At 41.2% G+C, this 18,724-nt stretch overlaps 1 protein-coding gene across 4 annotated transcripts in view; it reads left to right on the top strand.

Moving 5' to 3' along the window:
- The window catches only part of PARG (poly(ADP-ribose) glycohydrolase), a 118,013-nt gene that overhangs the window by 83,557 nt on the left and 15,732 nt on the right, over positions 1–18,724 (top strand). For all 4 annotated transcript variants that reach the window (XM_005699356.3, XM_018042233.1, XM_018042231.1 and 1 more), the window contains 2 exons: positions 9,232–9,310; positions 10,721–10,829. In XM_005699356.3, the coding sequence (XP_005699413.2) occupies positions 9,232–9,310; positions 10,721–10,829 (188 nt within the window). The remainder of the gene's footprint in view (positions 1–9,231; positions 9,311–10,720; positions 10,830–18,724) is intronic.

Raw genomic sequence — 18,724 nt, forward strand, 5'->3', positions numbered from 1 at the left:
TTGGTTCAGTTCAGTTCAGTCGCTCAGTCGTGTCCGACTCTGCGACCCCGTGGACTGCAGCACGCCAGGCTTTCCTGTCCATCACCACCTCTCGGAGCTTGCTCAAACTCATGTCCATCGAGTTGGTGATGCCACCCAACTATCTCATCCTCTGTTATCCCTGTCTCCTCCTGCCTTCAGGCTTTCCCGGCGTCAGGGTCTTTTCCAATAAGTCATCTCTTCACATCAGGTGGCCAAAGTTGGAGTTTAGTTGGTACATTTGGCGATATCCCATTGGTCTCTGAATTCTGTTCATTTTTCTTCATTCTTTTTGTTTCTGAAACTGGATAATTTTAATTGACTTATCTTTGAGTTCATTGATTCCTCCTTCTGCTATCTCTAATCTGTTTTTTAATCCTTTCAGTGAAATGTTTATTCCAGGTACTATACTCTTCAACTATAGAATTTCTATTTGATTCTTAACTCTGTTGAGATTCTCTATTTGTGAGGCATTGTTCTCATATTTTCATTTAGTTATTTAGACATAATTTTCTCTAGGTTTTTTTTTTAACATATTTAAAACATTTGACTTAAAGTTTCTGTTTAGTAAGTCCAGCATCTGAGCTTCTCAGGGACAGTTACTCATGAATACTTTTGTTCCCTGAAGATGGACCCAACTTTCTTGTTTCTTTGCATGTCTCAATTTTTTGAAAACTGGACATTTTAAATGTGGCAACTCTTGGAATCAGATTTTCTCTTTTCCTCCGAGTTTGTCTTTGTTGCTATTTGTTTAGTGACTTTCCTAATACTGTGAAATCTATATTTCATGTGTGGTCACTGAAGTCTCTGGATGGTTAGATTAGTGGTTAGCTAATGATTAGACGGAGATTTCTTTAAAAGCCTAGAACTTATAAGTCACTCATTCTTTGCCAAAGGGCTCTCTGTTTATGTTGGGGCTCACGTTCAACACTCCACCAGGCAGTTGACACTTCTTCCTGCTTGCATGGATCTTCAAGATCAGAGTGAGGCTTGTTATCAAGATATACACAGCTTACTGTGTTTACCAATATTCAGTCAATTTTTCTTTAATAAACACTTCTCAGACTGCTGCAAGCCTTTGGTTAATTCCTACAGTTCAGAGAAAGATGCTCACAAGTTTTACTAGTGTTCAGTTATTACTGTTTTTATAATAATAATTATTATTTTATAATAATAATTATATAATAATAAATATTAATTATTATTTTATAATAATAATAATTATTTTATGGATAAGGAATTCTGTGAGGTTTTTATGCCATCATTTCACTGATGTGTCCTGATCTTTTAGAAGTGCTTGTAGGTGAAAGGGCTTTCAACAAGTTATTCCATACCTTTTAGATAATGCTATATTATTTTTTAATATCCTTGTGATTCTGCTGTTTTGGTGAGGTAAGGCAAAAAAATAAAAATTGTTGATTGAGTTTGTGGGAAGTTTAGAATGTAACTTCAGCAAAGAAATTTCTTCTTTGATAGAAATGCAGCTATAACCTGAAGTTAATAACCTGAAGCATTTCATCCAGTATTCTGAGGTTGATCCAAAATGTACTAAAAGAGAAGGATAAAGCCTTTTATTCTCAGCATTGTCTCAACTCAGACTGGTCATCTGTCTGCATCTGTTGTGTATCATGTATGCAGTTAAGAAGGATGCAGTTAGAAGTCATTAGGGGACAAAAAGTGTATGGAACTTCAAACAAAAAAAATTAAACTGTCATAAATTCATTGTTGGGCTTATGAATACTTTGAATATTGATCTCAGACTGTTTTAGAGGGTACTGAAGGTCTGGAATGTGATTGTCTCCAGTATTTGAGTGTATCGAATAATACTCTTAAAAGATTTTTAATTTTTAGCTGTTAAGCTAGATTTGAACTGAAGACGCAGAACAAAATATTCCATCCATTTTTAAAGATGAATTTGTAAGAGAGGTGTTAGAGTGCAGGGCATCTAAACTGAAAGCTCCTCTGTCTCACTTGCTGCGCTTCTGCTGCACGAGAGAAGCAGTCTCCTGCCATTTTCCATCAATGTTTCTGTAAATAGAGGATGTAATTTCCCCTGGGACTAGTAAAACATTAGATTTTTTTCCTTTTTTAAGGATAGTTTCTCCCCAGTATAAAAAAGCTTCATCACTCTGGAGTTATATCTGGTCTGATTCACCTGCAGCCATTGTAAAATAGATGGAAAATCGCAGACCCATGACTCACCTTCCCATCTGTAATCACCTCAGGCTAAGGACACCCGGGGCGACTTTACCTCAGCATTTTCCCCCATATCCACTTAACTCTATTTTAGTGCCTCCTAATTAATATCTGTGATGTGATGTTCCCTTAATGGAAATGGCCATTTCATCATCTATTTGATGTTGGATTTCTGCCATCTCCCTTCTTTGGAGGCTCTTAACCATGTACTGCAATCTATCTGCCTGATCAATTCCATGCCTTCAATGATTCATCCAGACTCAGTGAGCTAATGGCTGTGACTGTGCTGCCTGAATCTGTAGAAGAGTTTGAGAAATTGGAAATAAATTAGATTTATCATCATTGTGGGGCATCTGGTTGGTATCAGACTTTTAAATGAATATGAAACAGGTCGTGCGAACAGGCAGATGCTTTTATCCAGACAGTGTTATTCCTCTACTTGCTGTAATTCTCCCTGGAGCAGTCGTGAGTTAGAACCTTTCAGTAAGTATGGATAGAGGGAAGGAATTAAAAACTCTAATCTTCCCCCTGCTTTGCTTTTCCTCTAATGTTCCCCCAGAACATCCAATAAATAGCTTCGGTACTAAAAGGTGTTACTGTGGTGCTGTGATATTGTTTTGAAATTTCTGTGAGAACATAAAGAAGATGCCTAGGCATGAAACTTACTGGGCAGAACGTTTGTGTGCTTAGTATAAAACCTGCCCTCTAGTGAATCAGATTGTCCTAAGCATCACAGGTCCTTACATCTTTTGTGAGTATCAACAGAATTGATAGAAAGGACAGAAGTGGACCCCCTTGTTTATAGTACTGGTGCTTTTCATTGAGTAACACTAGAGGTGCCCATCGCTACAAAAACAGCCCTCAGTTCAGTTCAGTCGCTCAGTCATGTCCAACTCTTTGCGATCCCATGAATTGCAGCACGCCAGGCCTCCCTGTCCATCACCAACTCCCGGAGTTCACTCAAACTCATGTCCATCGAGTTGGTGATGCCATCCATCCAGCCATCTCATCCTTGGTCGTCCCCTTCTCCTCCTGCCCCCAATCCCTCCCAGCATCAGAGTCTTTTCCAATGGGTCAACTCTTCTCATGAGGTGGCCAAAGTACTGGAGCTTCAGCTTCAGCATCATTCCTTCCAAAGAACACCCAGGACTGATCTCCTTTAGAATGGGCTGGTTGGATCTCCTTGCAGTCCAAGGGACTCTCAAGAGTCTTCTCCAGCACCACAGTTCAAAAGCATCAATCCTTTGGTGCTCAGCTTTCTTCACAGTCCAACTCTCACATCCATACATGACTACTGGAAAAACCATAGCCTTGACTGAAGTGAAGTGAAGTCACTCAGTTGTGTCCGACTCTTTGCAACCCCATAGACTGTAGCATACCAGGATCCTCTGTCCATGGGATTTCCAGGCAACAGTACTGGAGTGGATTGCCATTTCCTTCTCCAAGGGATCTTCCCAACCCAGGGCTCGAACCCAGGTCTCCCGCACTGTAGACAGACGCTTTGCGGTCTGAGCCACCTTTATTGGCAAAGTAGTGTCTCTGCTTTTGAATATGCTATCTAGGTTGGTCGGCCCTGCATCACTACTAATGACACCAGCTGATTGGGAAAGACCCAAATTCAGTTGGAGTTTGACTTTTCTTAATTTTTATTAGTCATGGGAATGAAAGACAAGAGTGTTATTTCTGCTGCATAACCACCACTGTTTTAATGATACTAATAAAATTGGGGTAGATGGTTTTTGTATAAACCTTCTTGCTGGGGCATAACCCATTAGTATGTAGAATTTCTTTAATCTCCAATTATCTTTTGCTGTTCTCATCATAAATTTTCATTACTAATAAAAGAAAATAAGAATTTTTCTTACTACTACTAAATCTAAGAACTCATAAAGTTGTAATAAGTTCTTGAAAAGATTTAAATGGGTTCCTTAAGTTTTTAACTTAGGTGAAGATTTATCTTTGAGCATGAAGTCTTAAGGCTATCCCTAGGGAGAGCTATCACAAAGGTCATTCAGACTTTTGTCTCTTCTTTGCTGTTATCATTGTTTACCTCTGCATTTTCAGAAAAGTTTATCAACAAATTTAAATTTTCAACAATCTAAGGGCAGTTGTCTTTCAGAACAAACAACATAGTTGTGAAAGATGTTTCCTTAGAAAACTCAGGATTTAATTTGTTGAGAGCAAAAGCTTCTGTATGTACATTTTTGATTTCCCAAACCTGAAGGAAATAAACCTAACTTTGTTTCTCATAGGAAAGAAGACAGAAACCGCTCTAAAATGCATTAGAAATTGATCATTGGTATTTTATATTTTTCAGCCACTTTTCAAAAGACAGGTGTTTGTTATCTGTAATTAAGAGATCAGAGTAGGCATTATTATTATTATTATTGCGAAGAATAATAAACAGATTTGCCCACTGCGGGGCCAAAGACAGAAGAAGATTGTTCCCGTCTCTCTGTTTCCAGTCATGCCGGCAGACCAGGCTTCTTTCCAGCCTTGCATAAGTGGAGTCAGATGGCTTTGGTTTCTGTAGCATATGTGTCTGCGTGGTCAGTCGTGTCCAGCGCTCTGTGACTGCCGGGCTCCTCTGTCTATAGAATTTTCCGGGCAAGAATACTGGAGCAGGTTGCCCTTGTCGTCTCTGGGGGATCTTCCCAATCCAGGGATCAAACCTGCGTCTCTTATGTCTTCCACACTGGCAGGCAGGTTCTGTTCCAGCTAAGCCACCAGGGAATCCCTTGGTTTCTCTGCTCTCTTACAAAGTTAAGTCTGATGACACCAAATACCAACTGAAGGTATTGAAGGGTTTTAAATTTGTTTTATTTGGGTTTCCAGGCAATTCTGTGAGATAAACAATATAAAAGTTATTGACAGGCTTGATTTTTAGGTGTTGAAATGCAGTCCGGTGAGATTAGGCTACTCGGGGGTTCACTTTGGGTGATTCCTCACGGCTCTTGCTATGCCATGCTCTTGGTAAATGAATTTTTAAATAAATGTCAGTTACATAACAGTCCAGATTAAGTATTTCTGGATTCTTAACCTCAGTGTACTTCCTGTTTTGCTCGTTAATTATGTTTATGCAGCAAGTACTTGCTCAGCTGCTCCTGTATTCTTACATTGTGCGTGCGTGATAAGTCACTTCGGTCCTGTCCGACTCTTTGAGACCCCAGGGACTGAGCCCACCAGGCTCCTTGTCTGTGGGATTCTCCAGGCAAGAATACTGGAGTGGGTTGCTGTGCCCTCCTCCAGGGGAAGATGCTAATGTAGGCACAAACGTTAATAATTTATAGTTCCTGCCCTTGAGAAGCTGTCAGTCTAGTGAAGAAGATGGATTACATTTTTAACAGTTTTATTAAAGTATAATTGGCATATAACAAATTATATATATTTAAAGTATACAGTTCAGTAAGTTTTGACATATGGCTACTCACATGAAGTCATCTTTTTGCCTGTGTTTTAGTTGGGGTTTCTTTTCTTTTAAATGAATTTCTTTATTTTCATTGGAGGCTGATTACTTTACAGTATTGTGGTGGTTTTTGCCATACATCAACATGAACCAGCCATGGTATAGTCTTTTACTCTTGAGTTTTGGAAGTGCTTTATATGGTTTAGGTAAGTCTTTTATCAGGTACATGGAATAAATCTTTTCATTATCTTCAATTACTTTTGAAAAACAGAAGTTTCTAATTTTGAAGTCCAGTTTATTAATTCGGAGTTTTGGGTTTTGTTTTGTTTTCGAGGGTTTTTTTTTTTTTTAAGTTCTTTCTGATTTGATTACTGTAGTTTTATAATAATTTGTGAAATCAGTGTGAGCCCTCCAACTTTGTTTTTCAGAGTTGTTTGTTGAATTTATCTACAAAAAAGCTTCTTAGAATTTTAAAAAATAATTTTGTTTACTTACTTACGTGTTTCGGCTGTGCTGGGGGTTCGTTGCTTTGTGCGTGCTTTCTCTAGTTGTGGCGAGTGGGGGCTTCCCTTCAGTGGTGGTGCCTGGGCTCCCCATTGTGGTAGCTTCTCTCCCTGTGGAGCACGGGTTCTAGGCACACAGGCTCAGCAGCTGCGACTCACCGGCTTAGTTGCTGCACAGCCTGTGGAAATCTTAGACCAGGGGTCAAACCTGTGTGCCCTGTATTGGCAGGCGGATTCGTATCCGCTGCACCACCAGGGCAGTCCTAGAAGTTTAATTTAATTAAGGCTGTTTTGAATCTACAGATCAATTTGGGAAGATTTGACTTTTAAAAAAGTTTTGTTGAAGAACAGTTCACCGTTGTGTTGCTATCGTTTGTGCAGCGCAGTGACTGAGTCATGTGTAGGTCTGCGTGCGGCTTCCTCCATGGTCTTCTCCCTTATGGTCTGTCGCAGGATACTGGACACAGTGCCCTCTGCTCTACAGTAGGGCCTTGTTGTTCCCACACTTTCTATAGTAATTTTCCTTTCCTGCTCCCAAACTTCCAGTCCTTCTCGCCCCTCCTCTCCCTTCCGCTTGGCAGCCACAGCCCGTTCTCTGTGTCTGAGTCTGTGCACACTTTGTGAATGTGCTCGTTTGTGGCATTACACCCCATGTAGAAGTGATGGCCTGTGGTGTCTTTCTCTGCTGACTTGCTTTGCTTAGTACAGGAATCTCCAGGTCCATTCATGTTACTGCAGGTGACGTTATTCCATTCTTTTTGGTGGCTCAGTCATAGTTCACTGTGTGTGTGTGTGTCCGTGTGTGTGTCTGTGTGGTGTGTGTCCGTGTGTGTGTCTGTGTGGTGTGTGTGTGTGTCCGCGTGTGTGTGTCCGTGTCTTGGCTGTTGTAAGCAGTGCTGCTGTGAACGTAAGGGTGCACATATCTTCTCTTTGAATACACTTGTCGTACATTCTTTAAACTGGGACACTTTCTCAACCTTGTGTTTGTTCACCTTGATATTTTTAAAATATATAAGCCAATTACTTGGTTCAGTTTAGTTCAGTCGCTCAGTTGTGTCTGACTCTTTGCGACCCCATGAATCGCAACACGCCAGACCTCCCTGTCCATCACCATCTCCCGGAGTTCACTCAAACTCACATCCATCGAGTCAGTGATGCCATCCAGCCATCTCATCCTTGGTCGTCCCCTTCTCCTCCTGCCCCCAATCCCTCCCAGCATCAGTGTCTTTTCCAATGAGTCAGCTCTTCTCATGAGGTGGCCAAAGTACTGGAGCTTCAGCTTCAGCATCATTCCTTCCAAAGAACACCCAGGGCTAATCTCCTTCAAAATGGACTGGCTGGATCTCCTTGCAGTCCAAGGGACTCTCAAGAGTCTTCTCCAACACCACAGTTCAAAAGCATCAATTCTTTGGCGCTCAGCTTTCTTCACAGTCCAACTCTCACATCCATACATGACCACTGGAAAAACCATAGCCTTGACTAGACGGACCTTTGTTGGCAAAGTAATGTCTCTGCTTTTGAATATGCTATCTAGGTTGGTCATGACTTTCCTTCCAAGGAGTAAGCGTCTTTTAATTTTATGGCTGCAGTCACCATCTACAGTGGTTTTGGAGCCCAGAAAAATAAAGTCTGACACTGTTTCCACTGTTGCCCCATTCATTTCCCGTGAAGTGATGGGACCATCACTTGGTCGAATATCTCTTTTGAGGTGTTGCCCCGTGTTTTTTCATAACTAGATTCAGTTTATTCATTTTGGTAGGAACCCCACGGAAGTATGGGCGTCCCTGATGGCTCAGTTGGTAAAGAATCCACCTGCAGTGGAGGAGACCCTAGTTTGATTCCTGAGTCGGGAAGATCCGCTCAAGAAGGGATAGGCTACCCGCTCCAGTATTCTTGGGCTTCCCTTGAGGCTCAGCTGGTAAAGCATCTGCCTGCAATGCAGGAGATCTGGGTTCAATCCCTGGGTTGGGAAGATCCCCTGGAGGAGGGCATTAGAACCCATTCCAGTATTCTGGCCTGGAGAATTCCATGGACTGTATAGTCCATGGGGTTGCAAAGAGTTAGATACACCTGAGTGACTTTCACTTTGCCACTGAAGTATATCTTTTGAAGAGAAAAGTAGGACCATAAAATCCACATACAACTTACGTGTGTAGGGAACTTACAAGTTAGCCCTTTGAATACCTGTTTCCTTCACTTATGGGGACTACATCTGTGGATTCAATCAGCTGCCGATCGTGTAGCACTGTAACATTCACCACTGAAAAAAACTGCAGTGTAAGGGCGCCCATGCACTTCAAACTCACGCTGTTCAAGAGTCAGCTGCGCTAAAAATAGCATTGATCTTAGTTCTCAGTGTTGTCTTGTTTCTCTTTTTCATACGTGAAAAGTATTGTCTTGCTCAGGGTTTTCAGCTTTTAATTTTACTGTTTGTTGATTCTTATCAAGCAGTTATTGAGTTGGCCATAGAAGTTGGAATGAGCTTGTTTAGTGAAATAGTAGAAATTATCGCCACTGTGGACACCGCCCTTGCTCTTATGTTCAGGTCCCATGAATTAGACGCCTGTGTTAAAGGCCAAGCTTGGTACCTGTTCTTATCAGATGTTAATTATGCTTTTCTCCCTCCCTGTCTTCTCATGCATAATATTCTGGTTATACAAAGCCCTTTGAAGTATTTTGCCTATTGGTAGGCAAATCCTAAATTTAATCTTATTGATACTTTTCTTAGGGAAAGGTTTTATATAAAATTTATTTTCTCAACAATGCAAATTAAATATTACCATCAGTTTACTGACACTGAAGACAGTGGACTTTTATAAAACACAGTCTTTATGTACTCATCAAAGAAAAAATGAATATGGCAGACTTTTATTTTCTTTGTTGATTGGACCATTCATTCACTGTGCGTTAAATATTGTGGTTGCTTCTGGAAGCATCATTTTTTTCTTCATGTGAAATAATAAGTCATTAAGACTAGTGGGGTTTTTTATCTGCTTGTGTTTCTTAACAGAGACCCTTTAGAGGGTGTAGTTTTTTTTTTTTAAGAGGGTGTAGTTTTTAAGAAATAATTTTTTCTGAAAAATAATAGTGGCAGATTGTTTGTTTCAGGTACTGAACAGTACAGTGAATACACAGGCTATGCCGAAACATACCGCTGGGCCCGGAGCCACGAAGACAGGAGCGGAAGGTGAGTTCATCTCTACTTGAGTATCACACGGCCCAAAGCTAAGGAATGTGGGCTTGGCCCTGGTACGTTCTGTCTTCCATCTACTCTCACTTCAGAAATATAATTTTCTTCTTAAATTCGATAGTACAGGTTCACTAGTAGTTAAAACAGATTCACCAGCTCTATATACTCAGAGAAGAACAGAGAAAGAAAGGCCAGATATCTAAACCGAGACCAGGAAGGGCACAGCTCTCTGCAGGCGTCTCTGCTGTCGATTGTAAGCATCCAATGAAAGTTAACTTCCAACAACAAACTTAATTCGAGTGGATTCTAATTACAGCTTAAAGCCTTTAAACAGCCTTCTTAGTTGTCCTTAACTTCTGTGAGATTAGGTAAGTGGGGGAAACCTGTGTTGGGACAGTTTGCCTAATACCATAAAACAGTTGCTGGCAGAACCTATGGTGAGCTTTGATGCTGCTGTCTCTGGTTTCTTATTGAAGTACATTCTTACGCTTCAACATTTTTGCTTCCCTAGAGGCAAATTTTTATTGAAAACCTGTGTGTGTGTTTCAGTGGGAAGAGCCATTGTGGCAGAAAAAATCAGCCCCCGCCCTTGTAGCCGTACAGCCTTATTCTTTGTAATACCTCAAGTCCAGCTGCTAGTCTGCCTTTGTTTTGGATAAAGCATATGGCTGCAACAGTTACTAAGGTGGATTTTTAATTCTTTATAATTCTTTACAGACTAGCAGGAAGGCTTCTGTTGCTGTTCTTCAGTGTGAAGCATTGATGGGAATATCATTATATGCATGTTTATGAAGAGATGAATATTTAGAATTTCATGTTTCCAAAATCACCATCTCATCCAACTTTTCCTGTCTCCACAGGCAAATTGTTATTGTTTGCTTTGATTTACTTGCCTTTTTAAAAATAATTCTGTGCACTCAGCAGTTGAAGGCAGCAGGTAGAATTTAATATTGAATTGTTACACTTTTTTTTTACCTCAGCACTTGACTCCTTGGGACTAGTTTTTGGACACTATACAGTGATGTTACAAACTCAGTGACTTAGAGCAGTTCTTCCAGAACAGAGGAAAGAGCTCTTGTCCAGATACAAAGGCCAGGTCTTTGGTGTTGGGAGGAAAACAAGAGAGCTAACTCCCTTTGGTTTGCCCACCAAATCTTTTAACCTCGAAGACTCACTGTTAATGATGTATCTGTTTACAGTATATTCTGTCTTTTCATTTTACTGCCTAATGCTTGGTACTCCACAATACGTGTGCCTTGGACTTCCTGATTTGCTGAGACATAAAGCCATTGGTCGGTTGGTTTGTAATGTATTAACCCTGCCGAAGTCTCCGACCCTGCCCTGCCGGGGGTTGTTGTCTGCTGAGTGCGTTTCCCCACTCCTCCTCGCCCCCGTCTGTTGCCCCAGGGACGACTGGCAGCGGCGCAGCACTGAGATCGTTGCCATCGACGCCCTGCACTTCCGACGCTACCTCGACCAGTTTGCGCCCGAGAAGATCAGACGGGAGCTTAACAAGGCCAGTAACCTTATTTCTCCGTCCGTCTGGCAGCTGCATCTATCTGCTGCCGTTTTATTAATGCTGAATTAATGCTCTCTGGTAACTCCTGCAGCGTCAGGACGTTTGCCCACAGTGCTCCTGAGTTAACGGGTCTGTCAGCTTGTACAGGATGTGCTTTCTGTTTTGTAATTGTTTGACGACTGATGCCAGATAGGCTGTTGCTTGGTATTAAGCCCCACACATGCATTTATCTCATCAAGTACATTTAGCTGCTTTGGAACAGTATCGTTTTAAAACGATACAGAAACGAATGAACCTTGAAAGTTTTTTTCAGACCTACCCAATGACACTTTCTCTGCAAGGTATGCTATCAGGATTAAAACAGATAAACCATGAAAGTGAAGTCACTGTTGTTCTCATATTGGTACGAGTCATGTAAATTATTTATTTGGCAATTTGGCATATTTATGATGGCACATATGGCCTTCTGTGCTTAGCTTTATCTCCTGTAATCATTTTCTTTTTTAATTGTGTTACAGAAATATAAAAATGAGCTAGACCTATTGTTAGTTCAGGTTTTTACTAATTAACCATAATAAATAAACTAACTTACAATAGCATTCTTATTCTGTTCTCTAGGTAGATAGGGCCTTACCAAAACTGTTGCTTTTTTCTTTAGTTCCTCAAATTACTCTCATGGCCAAGACTGACCCAATTCTGAAAACCATTTTTTAGCTTCCATGAGTAGGGTTTGGTCATGAAACTGTCTGCTTAGACAAGGCGTGTGTTTTGCATGACCCCCATGTGCCAGTCCCTACATAGGCTTTTGGTAATGAGAGCCGACCGGGTGTACCGCTGCAAGTGAGCTGGGAGTGCTGCTGGACTGGCATGTGTGGCCCTCTCTATATCATCTCCACATCTTTTCCCTGGGTCTGACCACAGGAATGGCCTCTGTGTGGTGCTCTGCTAATCCCAGCTCAAGTACCTTACCTTTCCTGTTGTTGTTTATAAAATAGCCGAATAATCCAGATAGGCTTTTACTATGCTTAAAACTTAGGGGTATTTCCAATATAATTACATTTGTTATCTTATATCCTAATGTACTTGAGAATCTAATTTGCTGTTGAACATATTTTTCAAATATACAATTAGGTTATTTTAACATTTGAAGTTCTCAAAAGGGATCCCATAAAAAGTTTGAAGAGTAAATGCATTATTTTCCAAAATTGAACTTACATACAGATTCCATTTTTCTTTAATTCCTCAGAAAAGCTGTCCAAAAAGACTGTTCTTTGATATGTCAACAGTTATAATTTCTCTTTTATATGACTCATGATACTGAGGAATATCTTTTAGGTACCTTTTAAATGTGAGCCTGCTTTCACTGCCTAAACTCTTGCCTTAAAGCAGTTGTCTCCAAGCACATGGTGTTTTTATTACACAGCATATCAAGTAGAATAAGATTTATATTTAGCTTTTCATCAAAAGTGTTTGTGAATGGGTCACATGGTCATTGATAGTAGAAGTAGTGGGTGTGGGGGTCCTAGGATACCAGGGAGGCCCTGATGCAATCTAGTATCCTTTTAAGAAGAGATTAGGTCATACAAAAACAAACAAACAAAAAAAAAAAAACAAAAAAATCAGGAGTGCATGCGCACAGAATGAATACCATGTGTGGGTCTACATGAAGGTGACCATCTGCACGCCAAGGAGAGGGTCTCAGAAGAAACCAAACACGTGGACACCCTGATCTTGCACTTCTAGTCTCCTAAACTGAGAAGAGTAATGTCTGTTGGTTTACTCACATAGTCTATGTGGCACTTTGTTACGGCAAGAAATACATGGAAATTTAGAGAGACATGTATGAAAAGGAAATGTATTTAACCATTATTGTACATTAACACACATTCCAAGGTTCTTTTTTTTTTAATGGATAATATTTATATTCCCACAAATACTTTTCCTGCAGGAGCTGGATCATTCACTTTTACAGATATAACCCTGGACATAAATAAATATTCTCATTTTTAATTCCCCATGGCTAACTGATGACACCACAACCTGGAGAGCATATTAAATTAAATGTTTCACATCTCACTGGGTTTTGTAAACTTAGGTTTACAGCAGAACTCTGTATTAAATCACTTCAGAGATAACTTGTACAGTGCTTTTTTTTTTTTTTTTTTTTTGGTATGCCAGAAAGAAACTAGACAGAAACAGAAAAACTCCATTTTTCCAAATGAAGCAATAGACCAGCTTTCACCATCAGAATTCAGTGTGGATCTCTGAGCTCCAGGGGCTTGCTGCTTTTAGGCGATACTCAGGCTTCCCCGGCAGTGCAGTGGTCTCTGAGCTCCAGGGGCTTGCTACTTTTAGGCGATACTCAGGCTTCCCTGGCGGTGCAGTGGTCTCTGAGCTCCAAGGGCTTGCTGCTTTTAGGCATTACTCTGGCTTCCCCAGCGGTGCAGTGGTCTCTGAGCTCCAGGGGGCTTGCTGCTTTTAGGCAGTACTCAGGCTTCCCAGCGGTGCAGTGGTAAAGAATCTGCCTGACAACACAGGAGACATGGGCGGAGCCCCTGGGCTGGGAACATTCCCCTGGAGGAGGAAGTGGCAGTTTGCTCCTATATTCTTGCTTGGAAGGTTCCATGGACAGAGGAGCCTAGTCGACTATAGGCCGGGGGTTGCAAAGAATCAGACAAAACTGAGCGACTGAGGACAGACACACACAACAGATAGCAGCCGAAAGGCAGGCCCACAGAGCGCTTTATCATCTCAGGAAACAACTGGCTCTATCCAGGCTCCTCCCGGCCTACTGGACCCACATCATGACTGACGAGAAGAGCCTGTTTTTAAAGGGACGAGTCAGACTCCTTTCATCTGACTGATACAGTGAAGCTGTGTTTTAAACCTGTGAAAGGTCAGCTAGGTAACATTCTCTAGGAGAACTGTCTTTGGATTGAAAAGATTTATGACTTCAGGATGTAAAAGTAGCAAATAGCTCAGCAAAGGAAGAAAGAAATCATCTGTGGAAAGTTGTGTTTAGCCATGTTAGACTCAATCCAATAAGATTAAGTAACGAATATATTCCATGGAGTCATCTGGATCAGAAATTTAACAAAGTGAGGAGACCATCTGAGCAGGAAATCACCACTTCCCTTTTAAAAACTAATGTATTGATTTTGCTGTTTTTGTTATTATCACCAAATTCAGGAGTGGATTGTTACAGTGCTTGATTAACAAAACCGATCAGTCCTCGCTGTTAATAGTTCAAAGAAGTTCAATATCTGATCATTTATAATTTTTTCTTGAAGTCTGTTATTTTACTTTTCAGGAATATTGGTTCAAAATGTATCATTTTTAGTGAGTTTTCCCTTCAGTTTCTCAATGTATAGAATCAGAATAACCATAGAAATGTATAATCTAATCTCTGATTTCATACATGGGAAATCTAAGGTCTAAATGATGTTTTCATTTTATATTGCATCTTGAAAAGGCAACATCCATTTACTAAGGTTACAGTTATTTTAAAGACAAAATATCATCTATAATTTTATATTTCAAAGAATCATTTTCATTTTTGTAGGACTTTCCACACAGATATTAAGTTTCATATAAATGTGTTCAAAAGTGACATAAATATTGTATTTATTTAATTTATCCTAATTATATTTTTCATACTTTATAATGATCTTCATAATAATATGATAATGGCCATAAAATTAGTTGGATTGACATATGAGGACTTAGCTGATATACTAAGTCTTAGCTATTAGTTTTTTAACTAAACTAATGGTGGTCCCAGGGGTCTCCTTATTATATACAATGTGGTGAATATCTTTGTGGAGCTTCCCCGGTGGCTCAGATGGTGAAGAATCTGCCTGCAGTGCAGGAGACCTGTGTTCAGCCCCTGGGCTGAGCAGATCCCTTGGAGAAGAGAATGCAGCCCACTCTGGTATTGTTGCCTGGAGAATCCCATGGACAGAGGAGCCTGGCCAGCTACAGTCCATGGAGTCACAAAGAATCAGACATGACTGAGCAACTAATACTTTCATTTTAAACATCTTTGTACAGTTGTTACTTAATCAAATAAAAGAAATTTACAAAGAAGAAATTTATAAAATTGTTACTGAATCTAAGGATAATTTTAAGACAATATTACTTTATTCTCTTCTAAAAGGTTCTTCAGTTGCTCAGTCTGGGAAAAAAAAAAAATCAGGAGTGCACGCGCACAGAATAAATACCATGTGTGGGTGGGTCTACAGGAAGGTGACCGTCTGCACGCCAAGGAGAGGGTCTCAGAAGAAACCAAACACGTGGACACCCTGATCTTGAACTTGTAGTGTCTGGCTCTTCAACCTCTTGGACTGCAGCACGCCAGGCCTCCCTGTCCTTCACCAACTCCCAGAGTTTAGTCAAACTCATGTCCATTGAGTTGGTGATGCCATCCAACCATCTCATCCTCTGTCATCCCCTTCTCCCACTTTCAATCTTTCCCAGCATCAGGGTCTTTCCAGAGAGTCAGATCTTCACATCACGGGGCCAAAGTATTAGTTTCAGCTTCAGCATCAGTCCTTCCAGTGAATACTCAGGACTGATTTCCTTTAGGATGGACTGATTGGATCTCCTTGCAGTCCAAGGGACTCTCAAGAGTCTTCTCCAAAACCACAGTTCAAAAGCATCAATTCTTCGGCGCTCAGCTTTCTTTATAGTCCAATTATCACATCCATACATGACCACTGGAAAAACCATAGCCTTGACTAGACGGACCTTTGTTGGCAATGTCCCTACTTTTTAATATGCTGTCTAGGTTGGTCATAGCTTTTCTTCCAAGGAGCAAACATCTTAATTTCATGCCTACAGTCACCATCTGCAGTGATTTTGGAGCCCCCCAAAGTAAAGCCTGTCATTGTTTCCATTGTTTCCCCATCTATTTTGCCATGAAGTGATGGGACCTGATGCCATGATCTTAGTTTTCTGATTGTTGAGTTTTAAGCCAACTTTTTCACTGTCCTTTCACTTTCATAAGAGGCTCTTTAGTTCTTCTTCGCTTTCTGCCATAAGGGTGGTGTCATCTGCGTATCTGAGGTTATGATATTTCTCTTGGCAATCTTGATTCCAGCTTGTGCTTCATCCAGCCCAGCATTTTTCATGATGTACTCTGCATGTAAGTTAAATAAGCAGGGTGACAATATACAGACTTGATGTACGCCTTTCCTGATTTGGAACCAGTCTGTTCCATGTCCAGTTCTAACTGTTGCTTCTTCATACAGATTTCTCAGGAGGCGAGTAAGGTGGTCTGGTATTCCCATCTCCTTAAGAATTTTTCACAGTTTGTTGTGATCCACACAGTCAAAGTCTTGGCATAGTCAATAAAGCAGAAGTAGATGTTTTTCTGGAACTCTCCTTTTTTCGATGATCCAGCAGAAGTTGGTAATTTGATCTCTGGTTCATCTGCCTTTTCTAAATCCATCTTGAACATCTGGAAGTTCACGGTTCACATACTGTTGAAGTTTGGCTTGGAGAATTTTGAGCATTACTTTGCTAGTGTGTGAGATGAGTGCAGTTGTGTGGTAGTTTGAGCATTTTTTGGCATTGCCTTTCTTTGTGATTGGAATGAAAACTGACCTTTTCCAGTCCTGTGGCCACTGCTGAGTTCTCCAAATTTGCTGGCATATTGAGTGCAGCACTTTCATAGCATCATCTTTGAGATTTGAAGTAGCACAACTGGAATTCCATCACCTCCATTAGCTTTGTTTGTAGTGATGCTTCATAAGGCCCACGTGACTTCAAACTCCAGGATGTCTGGCTCTAGGTGAGTGATCACACCATCATGATTATCTGGGTCGTGAAGATCTTTTTTGTGTAGTTCTTCTATGTATTGTTGCCACCTCTTCTTAATATCTTCTGCCTCTCTTAGGTTCATACCATTTCTGTCTTTTAAAAGATTCTAAAGGCACTTAAAAAAATCCCATGCCGCAGTCGATGTGGTTGCAAAGAGTTGGACACCACTGAGCGGCTGAACAACAACTGGGCCTTAGCTGTGGCTTGTGAACTCTTAGTTGCGGAATGTGGGGTCAAGTCCCCTGACCAGGGATCACACCCAAGCCTTCTGCGTTGGGAGCATGGAGTCTTAGTCACTGGGCCACCAGGGATGTCCCTTTAGGCACTTTTTATATTTGTTTTTTGGAAATCACAGTATTCTAAAACATAAAATCATTATCAGTATGAACTCTGGATTAGTTTGTTAGACAGATATATTATATTGACTTAATATAAACAACTCCTTAGGACAATAATTAAATCATTAATCTAGAAAACAGTATGATGTACTTACGTTATGATGAAGGACGTGATTTAATTGTGTTCTCTTAGGCCAGCTAGAGTTGGCTTTGCAGCCTGAGTCCCGCTTCAGCCCGTGTGCTCGTGCCTGCGTGTCGCAGGGATGTTTGCACAGAATATTCACCTGAATACCGTCTGTTTCCTGGGCCCAGCTCTGGGCCTGTAGGTTTTGAAAATTGTTCTTTGTTTCCTTTTTCAGTTTCTTGGCTTCCTTTCCCCATGTCTTTTTACCACTTCCCAGCTGGGCACTAGTTTTTAATTCTAGATACCAGTATTTTCCTCCTATCACTTGCTTCTCAAGGCCCCCCTCGGCACCCTTCAGGACCCCAAAATTCCTCTCTTCTTAACGTCCCATCAAAACTCATTCACTCAGTTGTGTCCTGCTCTTTGCAACCCTATGGACTACATAGTCCATGGAACTTTCCAGGCCAAAATATTGGAGTGGGTAGCATTTCCCTTCTCCAGGGAATCTTCCCAAACCAGAGACTGAACCCAGGTCTCCCGAATTGCAGGTGGATTCTTTATGAACTGAACCACAAGGGAAGCCCAGGAATACTGGAGTGGGTAGCCTATCCCTTCTCCAGCAGATCTTCCGGACCCAGGAATTGAATCGGGGTCTCCTGCATTTCAGGCAGGTTCTTTACCAACTGAGCTATCAAGGAAGCCCCATTCTGAGCCAGGAGTATTTATTGGTATCTTCTACTTACTGAGGTTTGAATGCTGCTTCTTTTCCCCACTTTTAAGTAGTTTATTAGTAAAAAATAAGTAGCTCTGTCATGGTGAATGTTAGGTCAGGCTGTGATGAGAATTTAGTGAGCAAGGTCTCTTACTGCTCTGATTAATCTCAAGTGCTCTGGCTCATGTGGGGAAAAATTTGCTGCCAGTGTGGAGCTCCTGAGAACTCCTAGCACATTCCCCTAGGAAGAAAGAACTTGACGATTCTTTCGCTATCTCTATCACTATCTGATCTTTGTTTCTTACCAAAGAAGCTCAGTTATTATCCTGATTAGTGGTCTCTGACATGTGAGGGATCTCTCTCCTTACTGGGGAATGGAGAGAAGCAAGGGTTGTCCCTCTAAAGGGGACTCAGAGGAGCTTGCTGCTTCTCTCTGATTGCTGACCTTGGAAGTGGTTGGTTTAAACACAATAAAAGAATTCTGTAACAACAGCCAAGATACGGAAGCACCCCGAGTGCCATGCCCACCATCAGACAAATGGATAACGTATACGATGAAACCTTATCCAGCCATTAAACAGAATGGAGTTCTACCTTGCACAGCAGTGTGGATGGGCCTAGAGAGTATTATGCTTGGTGAAATAAGAGAAAGGCAAATACTATATGATATCCCTTATATGGGGGCTTCCCTGGTGGCTCAGATGGTAAAGAATCCTCTTGAAATGCAGGAGACCTGGGTTTGATCCCTGGGTTGGAAAGACCCCTGGAGGAGGGCATGGCAACCCATTCCAGTATTCTTGCCTGGAGAATCCCCATGGAGAGAGGAGCCTGGCTGGCTGCAGTCCATGGGGTCACAGAGAGTCGGACATGACTGAGCGACTAAGCACAGCACAGCACC

This window comes from Capra hircus, chromosome 28 (genome assembly GCF_001704415.2).
Source record: "Capra hircus breed San Clemente chromosome 28, ASM170441v1, whole genome shotgun sequence".
Taxonomy (NCBI): domain Eukaryota; kingdom Metazoa; phylum Chordata; class Mammalia; order Artiodactyla; family Bovidae; genus Capra; species Capra hircus.